Source organism: Prosopis cineraria, unplaced genomic scaffold (genome assembly GCF_029017545.1).
Source record: "Prosopis cineraria cultivar Desert tree isolate PC_DT_omini unplaced genomic scaffold, ASM2901754v1 PC12, whole genome shotgun sequence".
Taxonomy (NCBI): domain Eukaryota; kingdom Viridiplantae; phylum Streptophyta; class Magnoliopsida; order Fabales; family Fabaceae; genus Prosopis; species Prosopis cineraria.
The window spans coordinates 41,799,243-41,826,051 of NW_026555343.1; the positions used below are offsets into that span (position 1 = coordinate 41,799,243).

The 26,809-nt window shown below is 33.6% G+C and overlaps 2 protein-coding genes across 3 annotated transcripts; one reads left to right on the forward strand and one right to left on the reverse strand.

Moving 5' to 3' along the window:
• The first annotated feature begins 1,711 nt into the window (after positions 1-1,711).
• Positions 1,712-16,224, forward strand: LOC129288082 (heterogeneous nuclear ribonucleoprotein Q). 2 transcript variants are annotated; one of them, XM_054924435.1, is made up of 9 exons: positions 1,712-1,928; positions 2,842-3,282; positions 3,394-3,510; positions 3,607-3,747; positions 3,838-4,014; positions 14,700-14,904; positions 15,275-15,441; positions 15,545-15,630; positions 15,720-16,224. In XM_054924435.1, the coding sequence occupies exons 2-9, from the start codon at positions 2,884-2,886 to the stop codon at positions 15,847-15,849; spliced, it is 1,422 nt and encodes a 473-aa protein (XP_054780410.1). In that variant the 5' UTR covers positions 1,712-1,928; positions 2,842-2,883; the 3' UTR covers positions 15,850-16,224. The 2 variants fall into 2 exon arrangements, with proteins under 2 accessions (XP_054780410.1, XP_054780411.1); XM_054924436.1 differs by lacking the exon at positions 1,712-1,928 and adding an exon at positions 1,944-2,100.
• Positions 16,225-17,878: 1,654 nt separating this feature from the next.
• LOC129289601 (uncharacterized) lies at positions 17,879-18,515 on the reverse strand. Its single transcript, XM_054926394.1, has one exon. It carries the CDS (start codon positions 18,449-18,451, stop codon positions 18,023-18,025), a length of 429 nt encoding a protein of 142 aa, XP_054782369.1. The 5' UTR covers positions 18,452-18,515; the 3' UTR covers positions 17,879-18,022.
• Between the last annotated feature and the right edge of the window lie 8,294 nt (positions 18,516-26,809).

Sequence of the window (26,809 nt, forward strand, 5' to 3'; positions counted from 1 at the left end):
TTAATAAGTATTTATTATAAGTTTTCTAGATTACCTCTCATAATTTCGTCATTCACAGTCATAAAAAATAATTAATGAAGACTTGATTAACACAATCAATGGAGGATATTTTAGTTTAATTCTTTCATTTTCAAACACAATTAATATAGTTAAATGATTTTTTTAAATAGTGTGATATAGTTTTTTCTCTTATAAATAAAAATAGAGGGAGTATCAGCTTGCCTCATTTTATATATTTTTTGGATTGATTTGATTGACTTATCATATTCCTAAGGGGTTTTGCATATAATCTATGTTATAGGATCGAACTAAGTAAATAACTCAATATTTATAATATTTTGCAATACAGAAGGTTTATTATATTAATTAGTGATATATCGTTGTATATTAATGATAAATCCTTGTAAATTTTTAAATTTACAATGATAAACTCCTTGTATATCAACGTAAACCAACCATACTTTTAAATTTTTAAAAATTTAGTCCCTATTTTTTGACATAAGATTTTTTTCAACCAATGAGCCAATTTATCCTATTCATAATTTATAATTTTTTTTAATAAATTGAGGTGAATGGAGTAAGTTACATGAATCTCATGGCAATAAATATATATTCTCATATTTAAAATATAAGCATTTCTTCCTAGCTCATCTTAATTCAAAATATAAGTGAATTAGTACATGCAATTTTTTTTTACCTCTTATATTTATTAACCTAGAACCAAAATTTTTACGTAAATATATTTCTCACTTATCATGAAGTATATTAATAATTCGAATTAGGGGTCAATAAATAATATATATTTTTATGAGAATGATGACTTTATTGATATGTGTATTTTTTAAAAAATTATTTATATTTTGAATTGTAGGGAGTATATGTTTATTATTATAGGCTATTTCCTTCTTTATTTGTTTGCCATTCTTGTCAACAATGAATATTGCATGAAGGCTGTTTCTGTTTTGGGCAAGCCGCAGTGGGGCTAGTTTGCAGAGGAAATTATTCTTTCAGACGGTTAGATTAATGTATCATACCAAAAAAGTAAGGATAACAAAAAAGCCATGGATTAATTTTTCTAAGTTACTAAAATAGATCCGTGCTTAAATATTTTGATACAAAAATTAATATTTAAAATTATAATTAAATTATAATGAAATTTTTTAAAAGCAAAATATATTATTAAACTAATTAAATTATTAATTTAATGTTTTTTCAATGTAACGGTTGATCTGAATTTCATCTTATAATTTTTTGATACCTTTTCACTCTCTCATTTGTTGGCAAGCTAAAAAGGCCAAAAAAGCTAGGGCCTCTTTAATAATTTATTTTAAAAATAATTTTTATTTTTTAAATAAAAAAATAAAAAAATTTGTTTAATAATATGTTTTTAAAAAGCATTTTTGTCGAAAAATAAAATATTATTTTAAAAAGTAAAAAAATAAAAATATTTTTTAAGTATTTTGAGATTATTGTTCGAAAAATAAAATTTTTTATTTTTAAACATATTTTATAAAATATTAATTTTTAAAATAATAAAATAAAAATAATTTAAAACAGGACCTAGTTTGGCAGGGAAGGAAAAGAATGAGATTTCGAGGACAATTTCGCTGGCAAAGAAAAATAAAAAGAAATGATGGCAAAAAAAAAAAAAAATAGGACTATTAGGTCTGAAACGTGGCAAAGTTCTATTAGATCCTCTTCGTAACTCGGAGTGAAATCGCTCGCCCAGGGTACTCTCGCTGTCTCGATTTGGGGCTTCTGAGGAACGGAGAGAAGGCGAGAAACAAAGGAGGCTTCCTTCGTGTCTGGGTTCGCCGGATATCTCACCCGCCCCCTCCCCCACTCTCTCTACAGTGGAATCACTGAGAGCCAAAAAAAAAAAAAGCCCAATAAGAAGCAAATCTCAAAATCCCCCATTTGTGCTACTGGTATGCCTTTTCCTTTATTCTCCATGCCTCCTTTTCTTTCATGTATTCGGGGTGGTGAGAAGGGCTGCTCTCAAAATTTGCCCCAAGAGTTGTCCCCTTGTACTTTGGATTCACTTCTAGGCTTTCTCATAACTGAATTTGACCCCATATAGCAAAAAGATATTTCTTTTTGGTATGTTACTTTTGCCGGTTCTGGTTCTTTATTTTTTTTCCCTTTTATGCGTTGTTTCTATGATATTTCTTGGTTATTAATGCTTATTAATTGGGTCTTTCTTCCTTTGCTTCTCTTTGCCCAGTTAGATTCAAGGGTTTCATTGATCACTCTCTGTGAGGCTTCCTTTTGGCAGATTTATATTTCTGGGGGATTTTTGCCTTTTCTTTCATCCCCCCAATCAGTAGTGGCCCCTTGTTGACGTTCCTTTCCCGAGTGGAACAACTTTTGTAATGAGAAAGCCGTTACTTTGATTGATTTATTTATTGTTTTACCCACTTAACTGCCCGGACTACATGGGGCAAATCTTGCTTCCTTTAAATTCCGATAGTTTTATTATAACTTTGCACCTCATTGATATTTTGCAAATTCAGCTGAGACTGCTCGGGCATGCCTCATTTGATTGTTTACACTCGGTGATAGGAGAATAAAACTTGGGTGTGACAGTTTAAGTGAGTTGAAGTGCACTCTTAGGGTTCAAATAGAGATGTCCAATAACCAAATGGAACATTTGGGGTTGAATTTTTGTTATTGGGATGTCTACTATTTCCTCCCTGTCTTAATTTCATCGCACATTTCCTATTGTGATGAAGTTTGTTTTCGGTTTTCCATCTGAAAATTTGGCAGCCTTACAAGTTACAAGTCTCTTATGGTCTATTAGTGTCTGTGTTTTAACTTCATGATTATTGTTTGGACCTTCAGGCATTCAGATGTTAATGACAAATCACAGGTCTTGAGCTAATCATGTCGGAAGGTGCAGAAGTTGATGAGCGTGTGGACTTTGATGAGGAAAACTACATGGAAGAGATGGACGATGATGTGGAAGAACAAATATATGATGAGGGAGTAGATGGAGGTGGTGACGAGAATGAAGAGAATGTTGAGGAACATGAATATGAAGATTCAGTAGCAGAAACTTGTGGGAAAGACCAATATCCTGAAGCAGATGGAAGTGACATTGTAACTGAATCTGTGGAAAATGAGCAAAAGCCATCTTCCATTGATGAAAATGAAAAGGAGAAGCATGATGAACTTCTTGCACTTCCTCCTCATGGTTCTGAAGTCTTTATTGGTGGACTTCCTCGAGATACATGCGAAGATGATTTAAGAGAAATGTGTGAGCCAATTGGTGATATTCTTGAGGTTGGAAATCTGGCATATTCACTTGATATTAATACCTTTATCTTTTTTGTTGGCAAGTAGTAGAGAAAGTTTGATCACCAGTAATAATTTGATCTTCTTGTTACTTTGCAGGTGAGACTTATGAAAGATAGGGATACAGGAGATGTTAAGGGTTATGCTTTTGTGGCATTTAAAACAAAAGAGATTGCACAAAAGGCCATTGAAGAGCTACATAACAAGGAATTTAAGGTATTTGTGGTGTTATTTGAAAATTATATTGTCCTTAACGATGATGAAAATTTTACTGTTTGGTAATTGATTATATTTTATTTTTCATTATATCAGGGTAAAACTTTAAGGTGTTCTGTGTCTGAAACGAAACACAGATTGTTTATTGGTAATGTTCCAAAAAACTGGACAGAGGATGAGTTTAGGAAAGTCATCATGGGTGTTGGTCCTGGAGTTGAAAACATTGAGCTGATTAAGGTGCAGTCTTGAACTGATTTGTGCTTTTGGCTTACATTATCATGGTCGAAGGCCCACCTTTTCAGTGCCATTTCATATTATCTATTACAGGACCCCCAAAATGCAAGCAGGAATCGTGGGTTTGCTTTTGTTTTGTATTATAATAACGCCTGTGCTGATTATTCTCGAAAAAAGATGTCAAATGCAAACTTTAAGCTGGATGGTAATACCCCGACTGTCACATGGGCAGATCCAAAGAACTCATCTGATCATTCGGCATCCTCACAGGTAATTTTCTGCTTGATGATGGAACATTGTTGCTAAAATAGGTTTAAAAGCTGTTTGCCTGTCGTATGTTCATTTGATGTTTGATATGATATATATAGTGGAGCATCCCTGCTTCTCTTTTTCCCTTTGATGTATAATTCATAAAGGAAGCATTAAAGATTAGTTAGTTAGTAGTTTAGATAGTTGGGTAGTTAATTAGTTGGGTTTTGTTAGAATAAATGCGCAAGGGAGGAGCCTATATAAAGGGGTCCTATGTGTGAGTCAGGTTATGCTTAATGATAAAATCCGGGAAATATATTTTCCATCTCTTCATCTCTGTTTCTCTACCCTATTCCTCTGCCTTCTATTTCTATTTCTCCTCTCGCCCCTTTTCTATTCTGTTTCTCTCTCCTCATCTCCTTCTACCATATTAGTGGTATCCAAAGCTTATTTTTCCTACTTTATATGCCCGAAACATGCTCCCAAACAGCATTGAAGAAGATGACAGATCAAACAGTTGAATGTTTATGTACCGTAGAAATCCAAATAGACGCGCTCATGGCTCAAATCGCCTTAATTGTGTGAACAGTGGATGAGTCACACATCACTGGAGGCTCCAATAACAATGAAGGGGGTGGCCATACAGGCCATGACCGGACCAGCAAGAGTATCAACCTCCGACTTGATTCACAAAGATGGAAATATAAAGGGGTCCTATATGTGAGTCAGGTTATGCTTGATGATGAAATCCTGGAAACATATTTTCTGTCTATCTCTGTTTCTCTACCCTATCCCTCTGTCTTCTATTTCTATTTCTCTCTTCTCTCTCGTCCCTTTTCTATCCTGCTCCTGTCTCTTCATCTCCTTCTACCATATCACCCTTCCTGTTTTCTTTTCCTCTTCTTTCCTCAACTCTGCTCTGTCTAAGCCCATGGGTATGGTTAAATTTCATTTTGCTCCTGAAACAGAGCTCATAAAATATGGAAACATGTATATCTTTGAAAAGTTATTCAGGTCAGGTGTTCAGATTTTCGGAGTTACATTTTTGAACTGCCAACTCAACAAGTGTCCTGGCAACTTTCTATGAAATTCAGCCTTCAGTAGACCAAACTTTAGGTGAAGAGTATAAACAAATAAAAAAGAACTACAACCACTCATACACTTCAAGGCTAATTATGTGAACTTATATGAAGTATACGAATAAATAATCTGATTAATTAATGAGAATCAACAAGAAGTTGGACTTAGTTTCCCAACATGACTGTGTGGAGTTCAATGGAGATAAACATGTAACGTAGAAGGTAAACTGTGTTAAGCTTGATTTCTTCTCATTGGAAGGTAATAATTGAGATAAAATAGTCACAATGAGGATGCACACTTTTAAGGCTGATAACTTCTTACTTGAAGGTAGAGATGGTTTCTATTCACCAGAGGCGTTGTGTGGGTTTTTTCTGTGAGACCCAAGATATATGGTGATTTAGGATTGGTTGATGCTTTGTGTTGAGTGCAGCAGTTTGCAATAACTGGGGAAGTATTGAAAAACCTATATAAATAGTATTCTTGATGGACCAGGAGATATTCGTTATCAGGAGTCCTAAAGTTTATTATTGTTCAGGATTTGTACAATTATTTTTAGGAGTTTGTCTTGGAGTCAACCTTTAACTTCCAAGATACTTTGGGCGTTGAAGTCCTAAAGTTTATAAATGAGAGGAGAGGTCTGGCATGATGAGATGATGGGTGTGCTGTTGGCATTGAAGTTTTCTCATATGTCATGTTTGTGCTGTTATGGTGAATTTTACTGGAAGAGATGAAAATATGAAATCATAAATTCATTTATCTGCAGCATTATTTACACAGTAGGTGATATATCCGACTTATCAATAAAAGAATTGGTTAGAGGTGGACATGCTCATATGAACTTTTCTTTAAAAAATCAATATTTTCAGGATGCTTGCTGACAATAATTGTGCCCAAGGGAGTAATGGAATTTAAGAGGGCAAGTAGCCAGTGAAGGAGATCACTTGTTGATAACTTTATATTTTAATTATGTTTATTTGGCACCTAAAAGAATATATTCAGATAATCTGGTGTGATGATGAAGAGGCATGGCTGTGGGAAGATGTGAAGAAAGCTAGATACAGAACAGCCTTTACTGTACTAATTCTATTGGTTCATCATCATAATGCTTTGTCCTTTCAACATGATTGAGGCACTGTGACTTCCATTTTGCGTGTCAACCAAAAGTACATCCATGGAGCATATTTTTGTGATACTTCTCTCTCTCTCTCTCTCTAGTTTTTTCCGAAAAATGAAAATTTCCATGTTTTATGTGAAGAGAGTTCTGATATTTTTTAAATGACACAATCTTAGCCAACAATTTGCACTCTAACCCAAGCCAAAAGGTGATGAACCCAAAAGACCAATCAGTTTGGGTTCGGTTGTTTTCTCAGTTTTTGCCTTTCTTAATGGTGCTTGCAATAATTATGTATTCTCAAGTCACCTGCATTTTAAATATACTAGGCCATTTTATGAATAAAGGCAAATCACGTAATATATTTTTCTGCCTGCAGTAAAAATTGTACCCAGTCATTGGATAATTAAAAGGTAAAGCATGACTGTGAAGAGATCAATCAAGTTGAGCAAATCAAAATCACAAGATACTGGGGTTGAAAACCCCATTCCTGAAGAATAAACCTTGTTATACTTGTGAAATTATGAACAACAGAGGGAGAGGATTGATTGAGGCTGACAATCTGATGGAGGATGAAAAGGGGTTAGAAAAGATATTAATTGTTGATACTTGGTTTATTAGGAATTATTTTAATTCTTAATAAGAGTAGAAGCATTTTAATGAAGAATAAATTAGGTAGAATTTGGTAGTTTAATTATTTTGTTTTGATTAAATATGTTTATATGTTGAAGTTATCCTTAGGCTCCCTATAAATAGAACTAGTATAGTAAGACTTCCAGTGGATGACATTTGGTTTTGGATGAGGAGTTTTGAGAAGACGAGCGATCAAGCTTTCCTCAATGGAGTTCAATTTTGGAGAAGAAATTGAGGTTGAAGAAGGAAGCATCTAGGGATTCATCCACATCAAGCATCTCCACCTTATTGGCAAAGATCATTGTAGATTGATAACAACTTACAGAGGCTACTTTCAAATGGTATAGAGATGAAGGTGGCTTGGGTGAAAAAAAGGATGAAAGGGAAGGAGAAAAATGTTGAGTATTAGATGAAACTTAAATAGGTTTTCGATATGGTAGAAGGAGATGAAGAGAGAAGAGGGAAATAGAATAAAATAGAGGAGAAATCGGAAAGAAATGAGTGATGAGAGAGAAGAGAGAAAAAGGAAACAAAGGTAGAGACAAAATTGAATATATTTCTTGGTTTTTCACATTAAGTATAACCCGAGTCATATGGGACCCTTTATACAAGCCCTCCCTTACGTTCTCATTCTAACAAAACCTAGCCACCCACCTATCTAACTAATCTTTAATATTTTTTTTATGAATTACACATTAGTTTGATTCATTCAAGCGAAAATTACATTGTTTCTTGTAAGCCAAAACGAGGCAGACTTAAAGTGGCTTGTAGTGTAGTGGGCTTTAATAACCTAATAGGCCTAGCAAGGTTTTCTTGTAAGCCCTCAAGATAAGTCTGCATCAAGTAGTCTTCTTATAGGTCAAGCTTGCACACAATCTCATGTAACGAGTCGTCGTAGTCGGCTAGCATTCCTATTTGTCGCAGACACATCAATTAGGCCTTGGGAGCCTCATAGGTAGGTCCAAACCTTTTCTTTATGCCTTCTATATAGTCCTCCCATCCCATCATGTGTCCCCTTCTTATGTTGGCCAATTCCTCCATTGTTCTTGAAGCCTCTAGTGGTGCATGTCTCATCCACTGTACGCACAAGTTGGGCTATTTGGGCTGTGAGTGCTTCTATTTGAGTTTCAATAGGATGTAAACATTTGTTAGTTTGCTCTGCCATCTTTAATGTTGTTTGGGAGTGGGTTACGAGCATGTAAGGCTGGATACCATTGGTATGGTAGAAGGAGATGAAGAGAGAAGAGAGAAACAGACTAAAACAAAGGAGAGATAGGAAAGAAATACAAGTGATGAGAGAAAAGAGAAGCAGAGGTAGAGAGTGCATTGAATATATTTATGGGTTTTTTAAAGAACTGGATCAAGCATAACTTGAGTCATATAGGACCCTTTATATAGGCCCTCTCTTATGCTCTTATTCTAACAAAACCTAAACTACCCAACTGTCTAACTATTAACTAATCTTTAATATTTCTTTTATGAATTAATTACACATCAGTTTGATTCATTCAAGCCAAAATGACATTGTTTCTTGTTAGTGGAGGTGCAGTGGATGGCAAATTAAGTGGAGAGAAGCTGTATACTAAGTACTATTGATATTTGATACAACTGTGCATTCTGCTTTCATTGATATAGGTTGATCATGGATAAAATGGTTCAGCTTGTGTAGATATATTCTAGAATATCTATCATATAAAACTAACAATAACAAGTATCGATGTCCTGCAGGCTTAGTAGATACCAGGTCAGTTGGGTTAATTTGTTGCAAAATCTTGTCAACTTGAATTTGACCTGAACCAACTGAAATAGGCATAAACCCCAAACTAACTTAGCTTGGGCTTTTTCAGTGCTGCTTGGGGTTGGTTTGCATTTAGAGCAAGTTACTAGGTCTAGAACACTGGATACTGAATTTAAGATGAAGTATGCTTCTACTGATATGATACTTTTTTTTTTTTTTAAATCTCCTTGTGGGATATTCATGCATTATTAATTAGAATAATTTGCCCTAGCATTGTAGAGGGGTATTTAAACCATTTTAAAAACCATGGAAACCAAAGATCTGCAGTAACATTATGGTAGAAGCTCATGACAATTATGAAGGAAAAGGAAAAATCTATTAAATTAAATAGAGCAAGAATCTCACTCTAATATACTTAATAGCCAAATAGGACGATCTCCAAGAGAAAACCAGGTTTATTACTCAATGATATTCCGCTGTTATAAAAGCGAGGATATTTATACCCAGAAATTACAATTAAACAAATCAAATAGTGCAAAATATGAGCCTAAAAATCAGAAAATAACTGACTAGCAAGTGGGTACCTCACTAATGAAGTTAAGGTCCTATTATTCAGCTATGAACAGCAAAACAAAACAATAATTAATTAAAATAACAGCAAGGAATTAATTTAAATCAGATAAATCCCTCATAATCTGCATAACAGCATCAGATTCTGTTATCTTCCTCCTCTCTCTGCGTTGATAAGTGATTATGGGTTTGTTATATTGACTTGGACCCTTATCATTACTCCTACTTTGAAAAAACGACTTGTCCTCAAGGCGGAAATTGGGAAATTGTTTTGCAGACAGATCATAATCTTCCCAACTTGATTCTTCCTTCGGCCTGGACCCCCATTTGATTAACAGTTCTAATTAAGGACCCTTCCAGTGGTGAGATCGAACAGTTTCAGGTTCCAAAACTAGCTCAAAATCAGCTGACAATGGTAAATCTGCTGGAGGATCAAGAGGGGGCTTCCTGTGAGCTGATTTCACTAACGAGAGATGAAAAACTGGGTGAATTCTAGCTGTTGATGGTAGCTGCAATTCATAGGCCACTGATCCAATTTTGTGTATGATGGTGTAAGGTCCGAAGAAACGAGGTGAGAGCTTGTCATACTTCTTATGGGACAATGAACGCTGCTTGAAAGGCTGTATCCTCAAGAAGACCGCATCTCCCACCTCAAAAGAAAGTTCATGCTGATGATGATCTGTATAAGTCTTCATTCTATGTTGGGCTTTGTTCAAATTATCCTTGAGAAGTTGCATCATATGATCTCTAGTTTCCAGTTGGTCAGCAAGCTTAGCAATGTGAGTTTCACGTTCACCCTTATGCTATGCTTGGTAGGAGGGAAAAGTGAGGGGAAAACAACATTTTCCCTTACTTTGCTACAAAGAGAAAAGTGGAGGGAGGAGAAAAGTGAGAGGAAAATAACATATGGGACCCACATGTTTTTACCTCCAACTTTTCTCTCCAAATATGGGGAGATTTTGGAGAGAAAATTTCATTTCCAAATTTTCCTATCAATTTTTTCATTGCTGCCTCTTGCTTGCCTTTATTTTTATCATGATATTTGTAGCGTAGTTACATTTATAATATGAGCTTTTGTTAAACAAGCAGCATATGTAATTTAGACTAATTAAACAAATACTAATTTTAAATTTTCAAGTTAATTTTCAGTTAAGTGCTTTATATTTAGTTGTAGTTTTAAATTTTAGGATTATTATATATTAATAATTTAATAAATAAAATTTTAAATTGGATAAAATAATTTTTCGTCAATATTGAATGAAATAATTTTTAATTATATTTTTGTTCAGTTAATAATATATAATAATTTTTATTATATATAATATGTTAAAATATTGAATTTTATTATATAAATATTTTTATAGATAATAAGGTTACTATTGTTTATGTAGAATTAACAACTTTTTTCTCCTCCCAATTTTCTCTCGCTTAGTCAAGCACAATGAGAAAAAATTGTATCCCTCCCATTTTCTCTCCTTATTTTCCACTGTGAGCCAAGCATAGCATTAATGAAAGGATGAAGTGGAGGCAGGTCCCTACCATATACCACTTTGAAAGGGGTAGTATTGCTAGAAACATGGAAACTAGTGTTGAATGAGAATTCTGCCCAACATAGGAACTTACTCCAAGAACGTGGTTGCTCATGCGCAAAACACCATAGATATGGTATGCAATACTCATCTTAAGGCGAGTTTGACTGAGCTTAAATTGTTCTTGCCAAAAAGAACTGAAGAAAAGCGGGTCTCGATCTGATAGAACAGAACGAGGCATGCCATGCAAGCAAACATTTTCTTCACAAAAAATAAGCGGCCATATTTAGGCACTAGAATAAGGATGTGAAAGGGGAATGAAATGAGAGTATTTACTCAACCTATCAACTACCACCAGAATAGTATCATAACCACCAGATTTAGGCATCCAACAATAAAATCAAGGGAGATATCTTCCCAAATTTGTTCCGGAAGCGATAAAGGTTGCAACAAGCTTGTTGGCAATAGAGTTTCATATTTGTTCTCCTGGCAAGTAAAGTACTGTTGAACCAAAGCTTTTACATCATATTTCATTTTAGTCCAATAAACCATACCTATTAAAATGCTTGAGAGTTTTTAAGAAGCCCCCATGACCACCTGAAGTTGTTACATGTGCCTCTTGCAATAGCTTGGAGTGAAGAGATGAGCTCCGGGGAATGACTAAGCACCTATTAAAATATAATTTCTGCTCAACTGGACTGTAATCGGGATGAGAATTGGGATTTTCTTTCAAAGCAACAACGATAGGAGCTGTAAAAGAGTTTGATGTCAAAGCTGCTTGTAATTCTACGAAATCCAAAGGCACAAGAATCACCAAGCGGAGAAAATCAGCATGTTGTGGCCTTTTGGATAGTGCATCAGCCCCAATATTCTCCTTATCAGCCTTATATACAATGTAGAAATCGAATGGAAGTAGCTTAAGGATGAGACACTGTTGAGTTTTTGTTAAAGTTCTCTACTGCAACAGATTTTTTGAGCTGCTATGGTCAGATTATATTGTAAAATGCCTTCCTAACAGATAACAACGCCACTTTTGGAGTGCCAGCACTAAAGCTAATAGTTCTCGATCATACACTGACTGAAACTTGTTAGAAAAAAGATAATCCCTTGCTATAAAAGGTGATGGGGTGGTCCTGTTTCATGATGATGGCCCCCACACCTTTCATCAAAGCATCACACTCTAAACAAACTAAGCTGTGAACTTCGGAAATTTTAAAACAGGGGCTGTAATGAGATAAAGCTTAAGATTCTCAAAAGCTCTTTGAGCTTCTAGGGTCCAGCAAAAAGCACTCTTTTTAGTTAATGCAGTAAAGGGACAAGCAATAATACCATAATTCTTGACAAACCTTCGGTAATAACTTGTGAGTCCTAAAAAGCCTCGAAGCTTAGTAACATTTGTAAGTACTGGCCATTCACTTACGGTACTAATCTTTTCAAAGTTCGTTTCCACTCCTTGTGCTGAAACTTTATGCCCTAAGGACACGTGGGTCTTCTTGAAGTTGGCATAATACGATTGTTGTTGCAAGGTAGAAAACACCAATCGGAGATGATCTTCATGCAGTTTTGGAGTGGGACTGTAGATTAGGATTTCATCAAAGAAAGCCAACACAAATATCTGAAGATAAGGACGAAAAAGATTGTTCATGGCTGCTGGAAAAGCGGCTGGTGCATTTGTCAGTTTGAAGGGCAGTACAACGAATTCATAGCGTCCACTATGAGTTTGAAATGTTTTATGAATATCTGTTGGCAAGACCCGTATTTGGTGGTAACTGGCTTTTTGGTTTGAGGTTTGAGGTTTGACGTACTCCTTGAAGTTTATACCTTGCTATCAACCCAGAAAATCAAGAACATTTCGTTCCAGCTGGCTTTTATGGTATTTGAGGAAGCTAACCATTTGATTCCCAACACTAGATCTGTTCCTGCAAGAGAAAAAGGGTAAAAATGTTGTTTAATGGTCAAACTTGGTAGCTTCCCATCCACTTCTTTGCATACACAATTTCCTCAAACCACACAATCTGTATGTCAAAAGTGGGAATAGAACAAGTAGGCAAGTTCAGCTCTTGCACCAACGAGTCAAAGATGAAGTTGTGGGTCGACCTACTATCCACAAGGAGCAACACTTCGCGATTAAGCACCTAACCACAACTTCATAGTTGTTGCTGAAATATTACCCAAAATAGCATTAAACAAGATTTTTGCACTTCCCGTAATCTCGTCTACAACCTCTGCCACAGTGTTGGGATTCTTAGAAATGGGTTGGCTATCCTCATCGATCTCCAAGAGTGAGAGAGATGAGGATTTGTTGCGATGCCTAGGCCGGAAGACCTTCCTACAACAAACTTGCAGCATTGCTATTCGGTGTCTGAGAGCAGTGATTGTGGCTGGATGGTGTTTGTTGGTCATGAGATCGAAGAAGACACAGGAGAGTTCCTTAATGTGTTTGGCGAGAAGGTTGAGGCAAAACCCTATTGGTCACGTGCAAACATGCGGAGGCATTAGTAAACCGAGTTTAGGTCAAAGAAGAGCTGGGCTTGGGCCCATGTTGTAGTTGTGACTTCTCACATTCTAAGGCTAAACTAGCAGCCTTATACATTGTGTGATGTTTCTAAATACGCACATCAAATTTTAAGTTATCTCTTGAGTCCTCTAAGAAAAATGCCTAATAGGCAGTGTTCTGGCCAGTTATGAACTCGAGCAACTCTCTTAGCAAATTCCTGGCGATACTCTTGAATTGATCCGGTTTGCTTGATGGTGGCCAGGTGTTCATTAGGATTTTGATACTTTGGAGGGCCATAGTGTTCTTGCAATGCTTTAACTAACTCATCACAATAAATCAAGGTACGTTTTGAATTTATCCATGAGAATAAATCCAAAGCATCCCCTTCTAAATACATGGAAGCCATATCAACCTTTAAGTCTTTTGATGTTTGATAATACTTGAAATATTTCTCAACCTTTAAAATCCAACCATGCTGGTCACCTTCACTAAATTTTGGGAATTCAATTTTGGCGTGTGGCGGACATGGACCTCTTTTATAGTTTGACTCTTCATCACTATCCTCATCCTAGTGTGAGCGTCTACGATAGCTTCCTATGGGTCTTTTACCTTTGTTGGCAGATACCTCAAATGCTTCAACCTTCTCTTTTAATAAGTCAAGTGTTTCAAGTTTGGATGCAATGATGGCTAAAAGGTCTGATGCAAACGGGTTTTCAGTAGTTTGACCTTGGGGTGGGTTGTTAGAGGAGTTAGCATGATCAGTTTCGTTTCTGTAGCTTGTGGTCACCGTGATGATTGAAAGAGGCTTGGATACGTATTTGGTAGAAGTTCAAGACAATTATGAAGGACAAGGAAAAATCTATTAAATTAAATAGAGCAAGAATCTCACTCTAATGAACTTAATAGCCAAATAGGAGAGTCTCCTAGGATAAACCAGGTTTATTACTCAATGATATCCTGCTGTTATAAAAGCGAGGATATTTATAACCATAAATCACAATTAAACAAATCAAATAATGCAGAATATTAGCCTAAAAATCAGAAAATAACTGACTAGCAAGTGGGTACCTCACTAACGAAGTTAAGGTCCTATTATTGAGCTAGCAACAGCAAAACAAAACAATAATTAATTAAAATAACAGCAAGGAATTAATTTAAATCAGATAAATCCCTCATAATCTGCATAACAGCATCAGATTCTGTTGTCTTCCTCCTCTTTCTGCGTTGATAAGTGATTATGGGTCTGTTATGCTGACTTGGACCCTTGTCACATTAAAAAAAGATAATTCTCTTTAAAAGTATTTTTATTTGATGTGATCTAAGGGATACAGAAATGAATAGTATCAGTTATCTTGTGTATATAGTCAACAATACAAAACATAAAATATATATTATTATTGATACTGTAGATTGATGAGACATTAAGTATAGTAATGGGTAGTAAAAAGTTGATCTTATTTTTATTTCATATATCTAGAGATTAGACTAGTTTGGCATATAAGTAGTTACTTGATATTTTCTATGCAATTGTTTTTTGTGCATTTTCAGGTTAAAGCTCTCTATGTGAAAAACATACCTGAGAATACTACTACTGAACAACTGAAGGAACTGTTCTGTCGACATGGAGAAGTAACAAAAGTGGTCATGCCTCCTGGGAAATCTGGAGGCAAACGTGATTTTGGTTTCATTCATTTTGCAGAGAGGTCAAGTGCATTGAAGGCAGTAAAAGATACAGAAAAATATGAAATAGATGGTACCCTTTTTGCGTAATATATATATGTGTGTGTGTGTGTGTGTGTTTATTTTTTCTCTATGCAAGTCTGTCTTTTGATTTTTTATTTAATATTTTATCTACAAGTAGAGTGCTATTACTTACCAATATCAATATATCTTCAATATATATATATATATATATTATAAAATCTGTAGAAAATTGCATTATTCATAAGCCATGGACTGTGGTCTACTCTTCACACTCCATGTGATGATGTATGGAAGGCCTACACCTAGTTTCTATTTGAATTCAAACTATCACTATTCACTAGTCTTACGATCTTATCTGTTAAACATGTTAGTTTGTTCATTATGCTTTCTTAAATATGCTTGATGGATTTGAACTACAGGCCAAGTGTTGGAAGTTGTTCTAGCAAAGCCTCAAACCGAGAAAAAATCTGATGGAGGTCATGCCTACAATCCTGGGCTCCATCCACATCCTGGTTATGGTGGTTTCTCGGGAAATCTATATGGTTCTGTGCGGTCTGGATATGGCGTTACTGGTGGTTATCAACAAGTAAATAATATACCTGCAGATAACTTAAAGTCAATGTTTTTCCAGCTTGGTTCATTCCATTTTCTAATCTTGTTGCAACTTGTGGGTGTTTGCATATGAACAGCCGGTGATATACGGTAGGGGTCCTATGCCAGCAGGAATGCAGATGGTCCCCATGGTATTACCTGATGGTCGTATCGGCTATGTCCTGTAAGTTGCTACCATTCATGGGCATGGATTTATTCTCTCGTTCTATCTTGTTGAAAACCTTAATTTCTCAATATTGGGATATTTTGCAGTCAACAGCCTGGTGCACAGATTTCAGCACCCCGACCCCGCAGGAACAATGGTCCAAGCAGCCAGCCAGGGCGAGGTGGAGGCAGTGGCAGTGATGAGGGCAATCGCAGTAGAAGGTATCGACCTTATTAATGATGGCAGGCAGAGACCCAGATGCTTCTTGAGGCACCCTGCTGTTTGGTTGATTGTTAGGGGCTTTTAGGAACCAGCAACTTGTAATTGCTTCGCTATATATGCATCGAGAAGATTTTATCTCAACCCCTACTCATTGCTAAGAAGATGGAAAAGAGGAGAGAGCATATAAACATATAGTTAAGGATTAGGGTCATGGATAGTCTCTTAGGATGTGGTCGGTGTCTTTTCTGCTGTTAGATGAATCAGCTGGGTAATTCAGGATCTCTTCTGCTTTGTAATCCTTCTCAGTTCTCAGCTATTTTTTTAATAACCAGTTTAATAGTTTGGTTTCATTAACTTATGATTATTAAAATTTTCAAGTTCAACTCCATATATCTTGTCTGTTTGTGGAAGCGCGAGAATAATTTGATGAGAGATGTATACACAGAAACCTCTCGTGTTTGGGAAGTTTAAGGGCGGTGTTGGTTTAGTTAAAGTGGTGATATAGCCCCCCCCCCCCCCCCAAAAAAAAAAAAAAACAAAACAAAACAAAAGAAATGCCTGTGGCGATTATTCCTGTGACTGTGAAAGAAGAAAGCTGTTACAAAGAGCTAGTTGAGAATATCATCGAGTATTTTTTAAGGATGAAATACCTAGTAATTGTGTAGTTTTAGTTAACATTTTTTTTTTGGTAGAGTTTTAGTTAATATTTTGGTACTTCGTTATTTGGGACATGATTATACTACCAACTACTAAACAACATGAAGTAGAAACAGCACCGCATAACTAACGGACTTAAGCAGCTCAACCACCATCAATGGATATAATGCGGAAAATTCACTTGCATGTATTTTATTTTGATACCGTTTTACATCTCGAGAAATTCTTAAATCTTAAATATGCCTTTGTACCTATTATAATACGATGCCATTTCAAAAGCTCTAGCTTTTCGACGTAGACTACTACTCATCTCTAAAATTTTTGAATGTGCGCGGTTTAGTCAAGCATTTGTTATTGCAGGTGTAAATAATTTAAATTGCTCCTTATGGAATCCAAATATACATGAAGTAAAACAGTACTACGTACGAAGCTATACGTGAGATTTGGTAACAATAGAAAAACCTTTATGCCTTTCTTTTTTGAATGAAAACTGAATACTATTAGATTAAAACATCAAGGAAATCCAAAGAAACAACAACCAAGGACAATCTCTCATCAGTCTCCACCTTCAGCAGAAACGAAAGGCGGTGCCTGATCACAAACAACATGCATAGAATCTTCAATGGCACCACATCCCACAGGGACATGGTTATGTTCAGAAATCCCTCTGCGTACTCTGAAGTCCATAGTGTGTAGCTCCCATTTTTACCTCTCTTTGATAAATAATATCACGCTACGAAATGAATAGAAAATGATAAGAAATGAACATTGTAACCTATACGAACACAGTGCTGGACTAGAAAGAAGAACTTCATTTTAAATCGGAATGTTTTGGAATCCCAAATACGAGTTCATATGCATGAGCATGCAATTCTAGTTGTTTTCCAAACTTCATCTGGACTATAATGGTATAGCTGTTTGTGAAAGACTTATCAAAGATGACAAGGATAATTAGATTAAAAAAATTTTTTAAAAATTTTAATTATCAATCCAACACAATAATTGAACTTGAAGAAATTTTGAAAGAACGTGCTAAAATGCAAAAATTTTTAAAGCAAATGTTTACTCTTATTTTATAGAGTTTTTGTCATTCGTTAAATGTAAATTCAATCATAACTACCCTCTCTCAACTATTATCAAAAATATAATAACTTTTACCATAAGAAATTAAAAATATAATAATGTTTACTCAACTGTTATGTGCTCTGCTAATTCACAAGGTTCCAAAAGAATATTTTAATATCACCTTATTTGACAGGCAACTTGCGAAGTGTAAAAGCCTTTTGATTTTTAACATAACCTGGTATCTGGTATCTGATTTTAATATTATGTTTTTGGTTTCCTTACACAGTTTCCCGTAGCCTTTTTTGCAAAAAAAAAAAAAAAATTCATCCAGACAAACGTTCCCTTCAATCATGAAATCAAAGTTGAAAGAAATTAATATCTCTTTCAGAACTGACTCTCTTGAGCGGCAGTATTGGTTATTTGCAGTTGAAATGCAAAAAAAGTACAAGCTTGATTGAACCCAGACTCAGATGATTTCAGAAAGCTCACGAAGACGCTTCTCCAACTCGTCCAATTTATCACTCCACTCACTCTTAACACGCAGGGGACGAACATCGGCATAGTCCACAATACTGAGACTGTTCACAGAGGACGACTCCTCTTCCCTCCTCTGCTGCTGCTGCTTCTTCTTCTTCTTCTTCGTACGCTCGCTCGCTCTCTGCAATGCCCAAAGCACATCCGACCCACTAATCTGAGGTGGGTTGGATGGAAGAGCCGTGACGAGGGTATGCCCTAATTCGCCGACTTGGCCAGGGGAAACGCCGTCGTTCTGAAGGGTCGTCAGAGAGCGGCGGCGATTGGGCCGGGCGACGGCGGTGGCAGTGCATTGTTTGGGATTGGAAATGAGGATATGGAAAGGAGAAGGTGGAGCGACGAGGAAGAAAGAAGACCACATGTCGTATTTCCGGTTTAGGGCTTTCTGGTCTTCTGCTCTATTTCTACCCCTCGATCCTCAGGAAATTAAGAAGGAAAAATGATATAAATTAGCTTTCCACCGCAAAATATAATAATTATTTTTAATAATTAAATATTTGTTTGAGATTTTTTTTTAAATGACATGTTTATCCTCTCTCGGCCATCTTTTTTCTCTGTCCTCCACATCTCTCCCCTTCCTCACTGAATTGCCTTGAAATTTTACGTTATGTTTGAAAAATATTTTTAAGAAGGAATGAAATAAAATAGGGTGGTTAAAAGATATAAGTTATTATTTATGATTTTTTTTAAAAGAAGTGTGGAATGATAAGGAAGGGCCCCTAAAGCCTCCTTTTATCATCCATAGTTCAATATTTTTTATCCTCCCAAATTGGGAGATCAAAGATGAAATGATACAATATAATTATTTTATTTATAAAATTACTTCTGACCTCTTATTCTAATAAAAAAAATCTCATGTTATTTTCATTTTTTGACCATCTCTCTTGCTTCCTGCGACAGTTGCATGTGAGTAGGGTTGTGTTAGGTATCACCCCAGCTTGATGTGCACTTGGATACTAGACTAGCTTGATTGATTCGAAAATATTTTTACAAGTATGTTTTAAAAAATATATAAAAAAGTTTTCCTTAAAAGATTATTATTACTATTATTATTTAAAATATATTCTTTATAAAACTAGTATTAGAATCAAAAGTAATTTTGTAAAAGTTCAAATGGACAACAATTGCTAATTATTTTTACATAATAATAAGTTAAAAATAAATTTTAGATTTTGGAAAAGATTTAAAAAATTGTAATAATAAAAAATGTCTAAAATATCTTTAAAATAATATAATTCATGCTAACTTTTAATAAAAAATAATGCTATAAGATAAATATTATTCACAAAAATTTTAAAAAATAAAATAAACTTGTACATGTTCGGACAATGTAAGGTTGGACTCCTATCGATGTCTGGCCCTATGTGCCTAAATGCTTTTGGCAAGGTTGGGCTAATTTGGCATTCAGATATAGTGCATAATCATATCTCTCGCCATATATTTCTTGTTCTTGCCATTTTTCTTTGTCCTGCTTTTCAACACTACGACTCTGTTGTGTTTTCCTTTTGCACAATAGGAATATTTTGCATAAATAACTCTATTACGTACTTTTTTTTATTTTTAATTCTTGAATATCTTATTTAATCATTAATTTTAATTATTATTATTTTTTGTAGCATAAATATTATAATTATTTAACGAACATTATTATTTTTCTTAAATCGTTCTATTTCATTTATTTTATAATAATTTTCAAACATTGATCATGTAAAATCATTTCTTCCCATCATAAAACTCCAAAGCAATGAAAAATTTTATTTTATTTCACCCTACTCTGCTCTATTTCATTTTATTTTATTAATAATTATTTCTTTTCATCCAATCATAAACTCCTAAACGTACTAATGGCATTAATTTATTTTCACAGCTGAAGCTGTCATAAAAGTGAAGGCAGGAAAAAGCATTTTAGAACCAATTCCAGTGAATATATTTAAAGGGTACTTAAATGTTATCATATCCTGAAACAATAGAAATCCCATTTTATTCCAAATATATTTTGTTTGTTTGTTTGTTTGTTTTTAAAACAAAGCTGTCAGAGAGGTATGTTAGAATCAAATACACGTGAATATATGATGTGAAGAAGAAAGGCGCTGAGTTGTTGGTCGATGGAAGCGATTTTCGAGTTGCCGCGAGGATCGAAGAGTAAACCTAACTCTGAAGCAATGGAAATCTGAAGCCCTTATTGTCTTCAAGCACGGGTATGGGTGATACCCTGAGGATTCGGATTTGGTGCGAGTAGTAGATCCTTGCACCCCATGCCTACCGCTGCGTGGCGTTGTTGAGCAACGAGAGTGATCTACCGCTGGGTGGAAGGCGTACGAGACAAGGAGAAGAAATCAAGAAATGGATACAATGGAAGTCTGAATGCATCCAATGAAGAAGAAGAGAATGGCTGTGGGAGACAGGAAAGAGGAGATTGAGGGAGGGACAAATATGTCATTTCTTAAAAATTGAAACAAGTATTTATTGTCATCCTTCCAATTAACAAATTTTGTCATTTAATTCGTTTCATTTCACCTTCACAAAGAAAATGAAATACAGAGAAGGAGACCAATGGCTGGAAATCTACTTGGACATCCCTTTTATTTTGGGAAAATTTTAACAAAGGGTCCAGGTGTGGCTTAGTTATTAACTAATCCCAAAAACATTTGAAACTTCAGTTTAGTTTAAGAAGATTGAAGTAAAAATAATTTTAACAAAAAAAGACTAAAATACTCTTTAATTGTTAACTTTATTTGAGGTGCAAAATTATTAGCTGTTAATTTTGTTAACTTTACTTATTAATTTATCAACATAAATTGTAAATTCCATATCTTCATCTATCAATAATCATATAAGACTTGAACATCAATTGTTCAATTAGTTTGTCAAATAAGTAGTAGCATTAGTTGTTAATTTGCTAACTTTACAAGTAATTTACAACTGACATTAAAAATTAACAAGTAAAGTTAGCAAATTAACAATTAATGTTGCTGCTTGTTTGACAAATTGATTGTACAATTGATATTCAAGTCTTGTATAATTACTAATATATCAAATCATGTAATTTATAACTCATATTAATAAATTAATAGGTAAAATAAAAAAAATTAATAATTAATGATTCCGTATCTCGGACAAAATTAACAAGCGAATGATATTTGGATCTTTTCACTATTAAAATTATTTTCATTTAAATTTTTCTAGATTAAAATAAAGTTTCAGATTTTTATTTTTTTTAGGATCTGTTAACAATTAAGTTATATCCCTGACCTTTAGTTGAAATTTTCCCAACTAAAATGCCAAACAAGTGTTTATTGTCATCCTTCCCATTAACAGGTTTCCAAAATTTTGTCATTTAATTCCTTTCATTTCACCTTCACAAACCCCCCCTCTTTTTTGGGATTAAATCTACTTGGACATCTAAATATGAGGTCCCTAATGCAATTGTGGCGGTCACTATCTTTCACTTTCTCCTACATTGTCTGAGCGTCACCCTTGTGGCCTACAATTTCCATATTGTCTATTCAGTTTTAAAATAGAAACTTGTCAGTTTAAAATACTTTTTCCTGTTTTGTTTATAAGATATTTATTATTTCTTTTATGTGTTTTAAAAAATTATTATGTTTTTTAATTTTTATTTTGACTTTTCAATTATATTCTTATTAAAAATAAAGAAAAAATGACAGATTACCTTGTTATTTGTGTAATACTTTTTTAAATAAGAGTAAAATGAGAAGATTATTCCAAATCTTTGTTCAAGACCTTATAATAAGAATTACTTTTTGTATTTGCAAAATATTTTATAAATAAAATCAAAGGGAGTAAATGTAACATCTCAAAATTTAAAATAGAATTAATTAAATTTCATAAATAATTAAATTAATTAATCTAGGTCCTAATCAAATTAATTGGGATAATTGGATGGCCATTGGATCCATTAGATCCTTATGAGATTGAAAAAGGGATTAGAGGAGCTATTGGGCTACTTTGGATCCAAATTAATGGGTTAAGTTAGGGTTTTCAAAATGCGCCATTCATGGCGATTGATAGTGTCATTAGCCATTGTGGACGTGTTGAAATTTAAAATGTCATATTAGCATTTTAAATAGCAAACAAAAAACAATTTGGAGAGAGAGGCCAAGAGGAAGCAAGAGTTCTTTACTAGAGTTTACTTTCCCCGCATTTTGGGATGTTTTAAGGCCATCTATGTAACATTTTAAAAATTTACCCCCTAATAATAATCCTAATTAAAGGTAATTAAGTAGGATTTACATGATGTGTGGTCAGAGGGGACTGATGAGTATTTTTAGTTGGAATTTCATATATAAATGGGGTCTAAAGTGAAATCGAGACATTTAGACATTAAAAATTGAAGAAAAATAAGTAGAAAAGCATCTATGCTACATGCCGCGGCGTATGTGTGGTGTGCTGCAGCGTATAAAGCCAGAATCCATGAATATCCCTCTGTGTATCACATGCCGCATTTGTGAAATTGAATACTTATTATTACCAACATTAAGGGTCATACTATTAGATGATATTTTATCCCTTGCATGTAGCCATTTGTAGGCTTGGACCTTTCAATTAGTGGCCTCTTATATATTTTAGAGTCAAGGCCTAGTGTGCAAGTATGTGATGGAGTTATGATTGTCAAATGAATTAACATGTTGAGGTGTTAAGCATGCATTGTTTGATTGTGATTTATATTATTTATTGTTGTAATGACTAGTGGCTAGTTTTTAGAGGAGAAACACTTAGTTGATAAGTTGTAAGTGTGTCTACCATGTTATAACCTCAAGTGTCCAAGATCCTCGTTTGGTATTAGATAGAATCATAACCAGAGCTACTAGTTAGATTTCTTAATTATATGCATGTGAACGCTTGGATCATCTTAATTGCAGGTTTGGTCAATTTTATTATATTATTTGAAAGTTAGGATTTTGAGCTGCTTAATTTTGTGTTGCTGAGAGGTTTCTGTTGTAGTGAATGTGTTTTTACCCATAGTGAATGTATCGCATGGTGTTAGCTATGGCGAAAAATGCTATTGGTCTCGCCAAGTGGTCTCTTTATCGCAATCAGTGATGAATGAATGCCTTAGTTTTGATAAATTATCTTTTTAGGGTTAGGCATAGGGGATGTATTACGGGCTGCAACGAATGCACCTAGTCTTCCATGTTGGGCATACGTATCCTTATTATGAAGGATCAAAGTTCATGTAATTTGAAATAAAAATAAGTATCTCTTGGTTGAGGTTTATTTTTGAAAAATATTAATTATTAATTTTTTAATAAAATAATTTTAAAGTTGGTCTATATTTTTTTATTCATGAAGATAATTTATTTCTTTATTTGTAACAAGATTTTGGGAAATAATTTTGGAAAAACATTTTGATAAGATTTATGAAAGCTTCATACACTCACCTTTCAAAACATGATTTATTTTTATTTTATTTATTTTTGGAAAATTTATTTTTACTTAAGAATAAAATATTTTGAAACATGTGCTTGCAATAATTTATCACTGTGTTGACTAATTGACTTATATGCCCATGAGGACTCTAAAAGTCTCACACAGTGAATGGTTTTATAACTATGTGAAAATGATAATTTATCACTATATAGAATAATAAATTAATTAAGTTACAATCTCATGAAAACTCTAAAAGTCTCATGCAACAAATAATAAAATCATGATAGATACAATGATGAATCAATAAACATTTACTTGAGATTTAAATATTGAAGTTCCTTTCATCAGAATTTCTCACATATACTTTCCATATCACAATATTGAAATTTCGCATATATATATATATATATATATATTACAATCAAAGGTCTTTATAAAAACACTTTTCTTAACCAAGCACAATATTAGAGTCAAAAAAATAGTGGACATAGGTGCAAGCAACAAACTCAAAGCCAAGGAGTCAAAACTCAAATATTATGGGAGTCAAAACTCAAATATTATGGGATTGTACATACGCAGTAAGAAAAACTAAAGAGAATCCAAAATCAATCCTTAGGTTGAAAGACAAAAGACAAATCAAACGGGTAATCGAGTATATGAACAACCAAACAAGACATGACTCGCTAACTCACATGAAGACGAAAGAATTAAATTAAGGACAATAGAGGATGGAGGAGTAAAATCCTAAATCTCAAAGGTGATCCTATGATTTCCATTTGTCCCCACTAATATGTAGGCTAAAGTTTACATGAGATGAGCTTGACTATAATTGTCTTCGTCAATTAAGTCTCGTCTCTCTATTTCCTGTCTTGTTATTTTTTATCTCACAATTGTTACCTTAGCTTCCTACTCCCTCTCTTTTGCTTCCTTCAATATAGGCTCCTACATTTAGGTATATTGTGATCTTTTTAATCTATGTCAATAATTTTATATATTCTTTAATTATTACTATTTCGAGATTAGCATTTGTTATCTTATTTATTATTATATCCTAGTTATTATATTATTTTGGGATATTCAAATCTTAATATTAGATATTATATTATATTATATTATCTTGAAATTTTTAAACCATAATATTAGATATTAGATTATATTTTAATTATTATATTATTTTAAAATATTCAAACTTTTATAGCTCATTATTATATTAGATTGTGATTTGATTTTGTTATATTGGTGTCATTTTTAATTATCTTCATATCAAAGACCTTTTAATTTTTTATTTACTTATTTTCTTTTTATAAAGATGTTTTCCTATTTTCCATTATCTTTTTTTATTCTTTTATATATTTTTTACAGTCTTTTATCATACTTATTTATTATTTATCATTTTTATTATTTTATTTATTTTTTTTTTCTTATTGGGGTTTGTATAATTTTATTTCTTATTATTTATTATTTTTTACTCTATATATATATACATATATATATACATATATTATGCTATTATCTATTAAGGTCTGGACAATTATTATTATTGCTTTTTATTTTTCAAATTTATTATTGTTTTTTAAATGTTGTTTTATTCACTTATGAGGGTCCGGATAAGATACAATATTTACATTTGTCCCTCTTTAATTGTTGAAGGAGAAGGAAGCAAATAAGTTCTATATTTTTACCAGACTTTTTACCATAAGTTCATAATTAACATCAATTCAAAATAAATTTTATATTTTTGTTGAATGAGAAGGAAGCAAATAAGTTGTATATTTTTGTTGAAAATTCTCAATTTAAATGGCATATTTGCCTTGAAACTTTTTCTCCAAGGATGCTTGACACCTTAAACTTTTTTTATAGCATTTTTGCCCCGAACTTTTAAAAAAGAGAGCATTTTTGCCCCATTATTAAGTATGAAAAATGTTGACCGTTAAATTAAAATTTGACCAAGAGTCAAATGATATATTTGCCTTGAAACTTTTTTACAGGGGTATTGGATATCCTGAACTTTTGTTTAAACTTATTTGCTCTAAAACTTTTAAAAATAGAACAATTTTGTCCTCCCTCCTCCTCCTCCCGCCTTACCAGCAAACCCCCACATTACTATGAATTGAAGTCTAAATGTGAAGTTGGAAAAAATGGGTGTCTAAGATTTGTAAGCCTTGGAAGAAGTTTTGCATTTGGCTCGGTCCTTTTGCCTCCCGGAAATGGCCACTCAATCCCATAAGGTCATCGCTTTGTCCATCAAAGGCAAAATTCACCATTCTTAACTTTCCTTAGAATGTCATCGTCCTCCCCCAACTTACCACGTTCTCCTTGGATAACATTTAAGCTGTTGCTTTTGCCACGGCCGCTACGGTCAAATTTGATGCTATAAAGCCCTCAGAAGAGTCCAAATTAAGGTCAGAGTTCGTGGAGTCATCATAATTAAGTGAGATAGTGGAATTGTCAAATATAGAAGGAGAGGGCTTCCACATGGCCAAGTTTGTATGGATTGATTTAATAGATAGTTGATTGTTTTCAGGTATAGGTATGGGTTCAAGTGATTTGGTACTGCTTGCTATTGTTATTACTTGTTGTTTATGGAATTGTTCTTGCTATTGTTATTGATGTGAATGGAGGTGTTCTTGCTATCTAGATGGTCTTTTTTAAGTTTTTTGTTTAAATGTCGCGTGGCTACATGTGGTAATTAAAGTCAAAATAATTTTCAATACTAATAGCAGAGTAAAATTGCTCTCTTTTTGAAACTTCTAAGACAAATAAACTCTAAACAAACGTTCAGGATCCCAATGCCTCTAGAGAAAAAGTTTCAGGACAAATATACCATTTAACTCTTGTCAAACTTTAATTTAACTATCAACATTTTTTATATTTAATGGCAAGGCAAAAATGCTCTTTTTTTAAAAAAAAAATTTAGGGTAAAAATTCTTCAAAAAATGTTTAGAATGCCAAACGTTCTTGAAAAAAAAAAATTCCAAAACAAATATGTCATTTAACCCAAAATTCTTTATTAGATTGGGCTAGGGAACTTGGGATAATTTAAGTAAAAAAATAGAATAAAGTTTCTTTACCAACAAAATATATATATATATATATATAAGTAGGAGAAAGATTTCAATCAAATTTGATTAAGGTTTGATTTAGGTTCTTAGCGCCTAAAACCGAAACCTAAATCAAATTGTTCGATTTATAAGGTTTGAAATTTGAAGTAACCTAGATTACCAATCAGTTTCGGTTAGTTCTTTTATGCTTGGTTTGGTCCTCTCAATTTAGTTTGGTTTTGAACATCTTTAATGAAGATTATCTAGGTCGCAATGCAATTCCAAAG

Excerpts from the sequence above, each read along its gene's own strand:
- LOC129289601 (XM_054926394.1), bottom strand. The coding sequence starts at position 18,451 with ATGTGGTCTTCTTTCTTCCTCGTCGCTCCACCTTCTCCTTTCCATATC.
- LOC129288082 (XM_054924435.1), top strand. The coding sequence starts at position 2,884 with ATGTCGGAAGGTGCAGAAGTTGATGAGCGTGTGGACTTTGATGAGGAA. Across the intron at positions 3,748-3,837 it reads AAAACATTGAGCTGATTAAG|GACCCCCAAAATGCAAGCAG; the intron begins GTGCAGTCTTGA and ends TATCTATTACAG. Across the intron at positions 14,905-15,274 it reads AGAAAAATATGAAATAGATG|GCCAAGTGTTGGAAGTTGTT; the intron begins GTACCCTTTTTG and ends TTTGAACTACAG.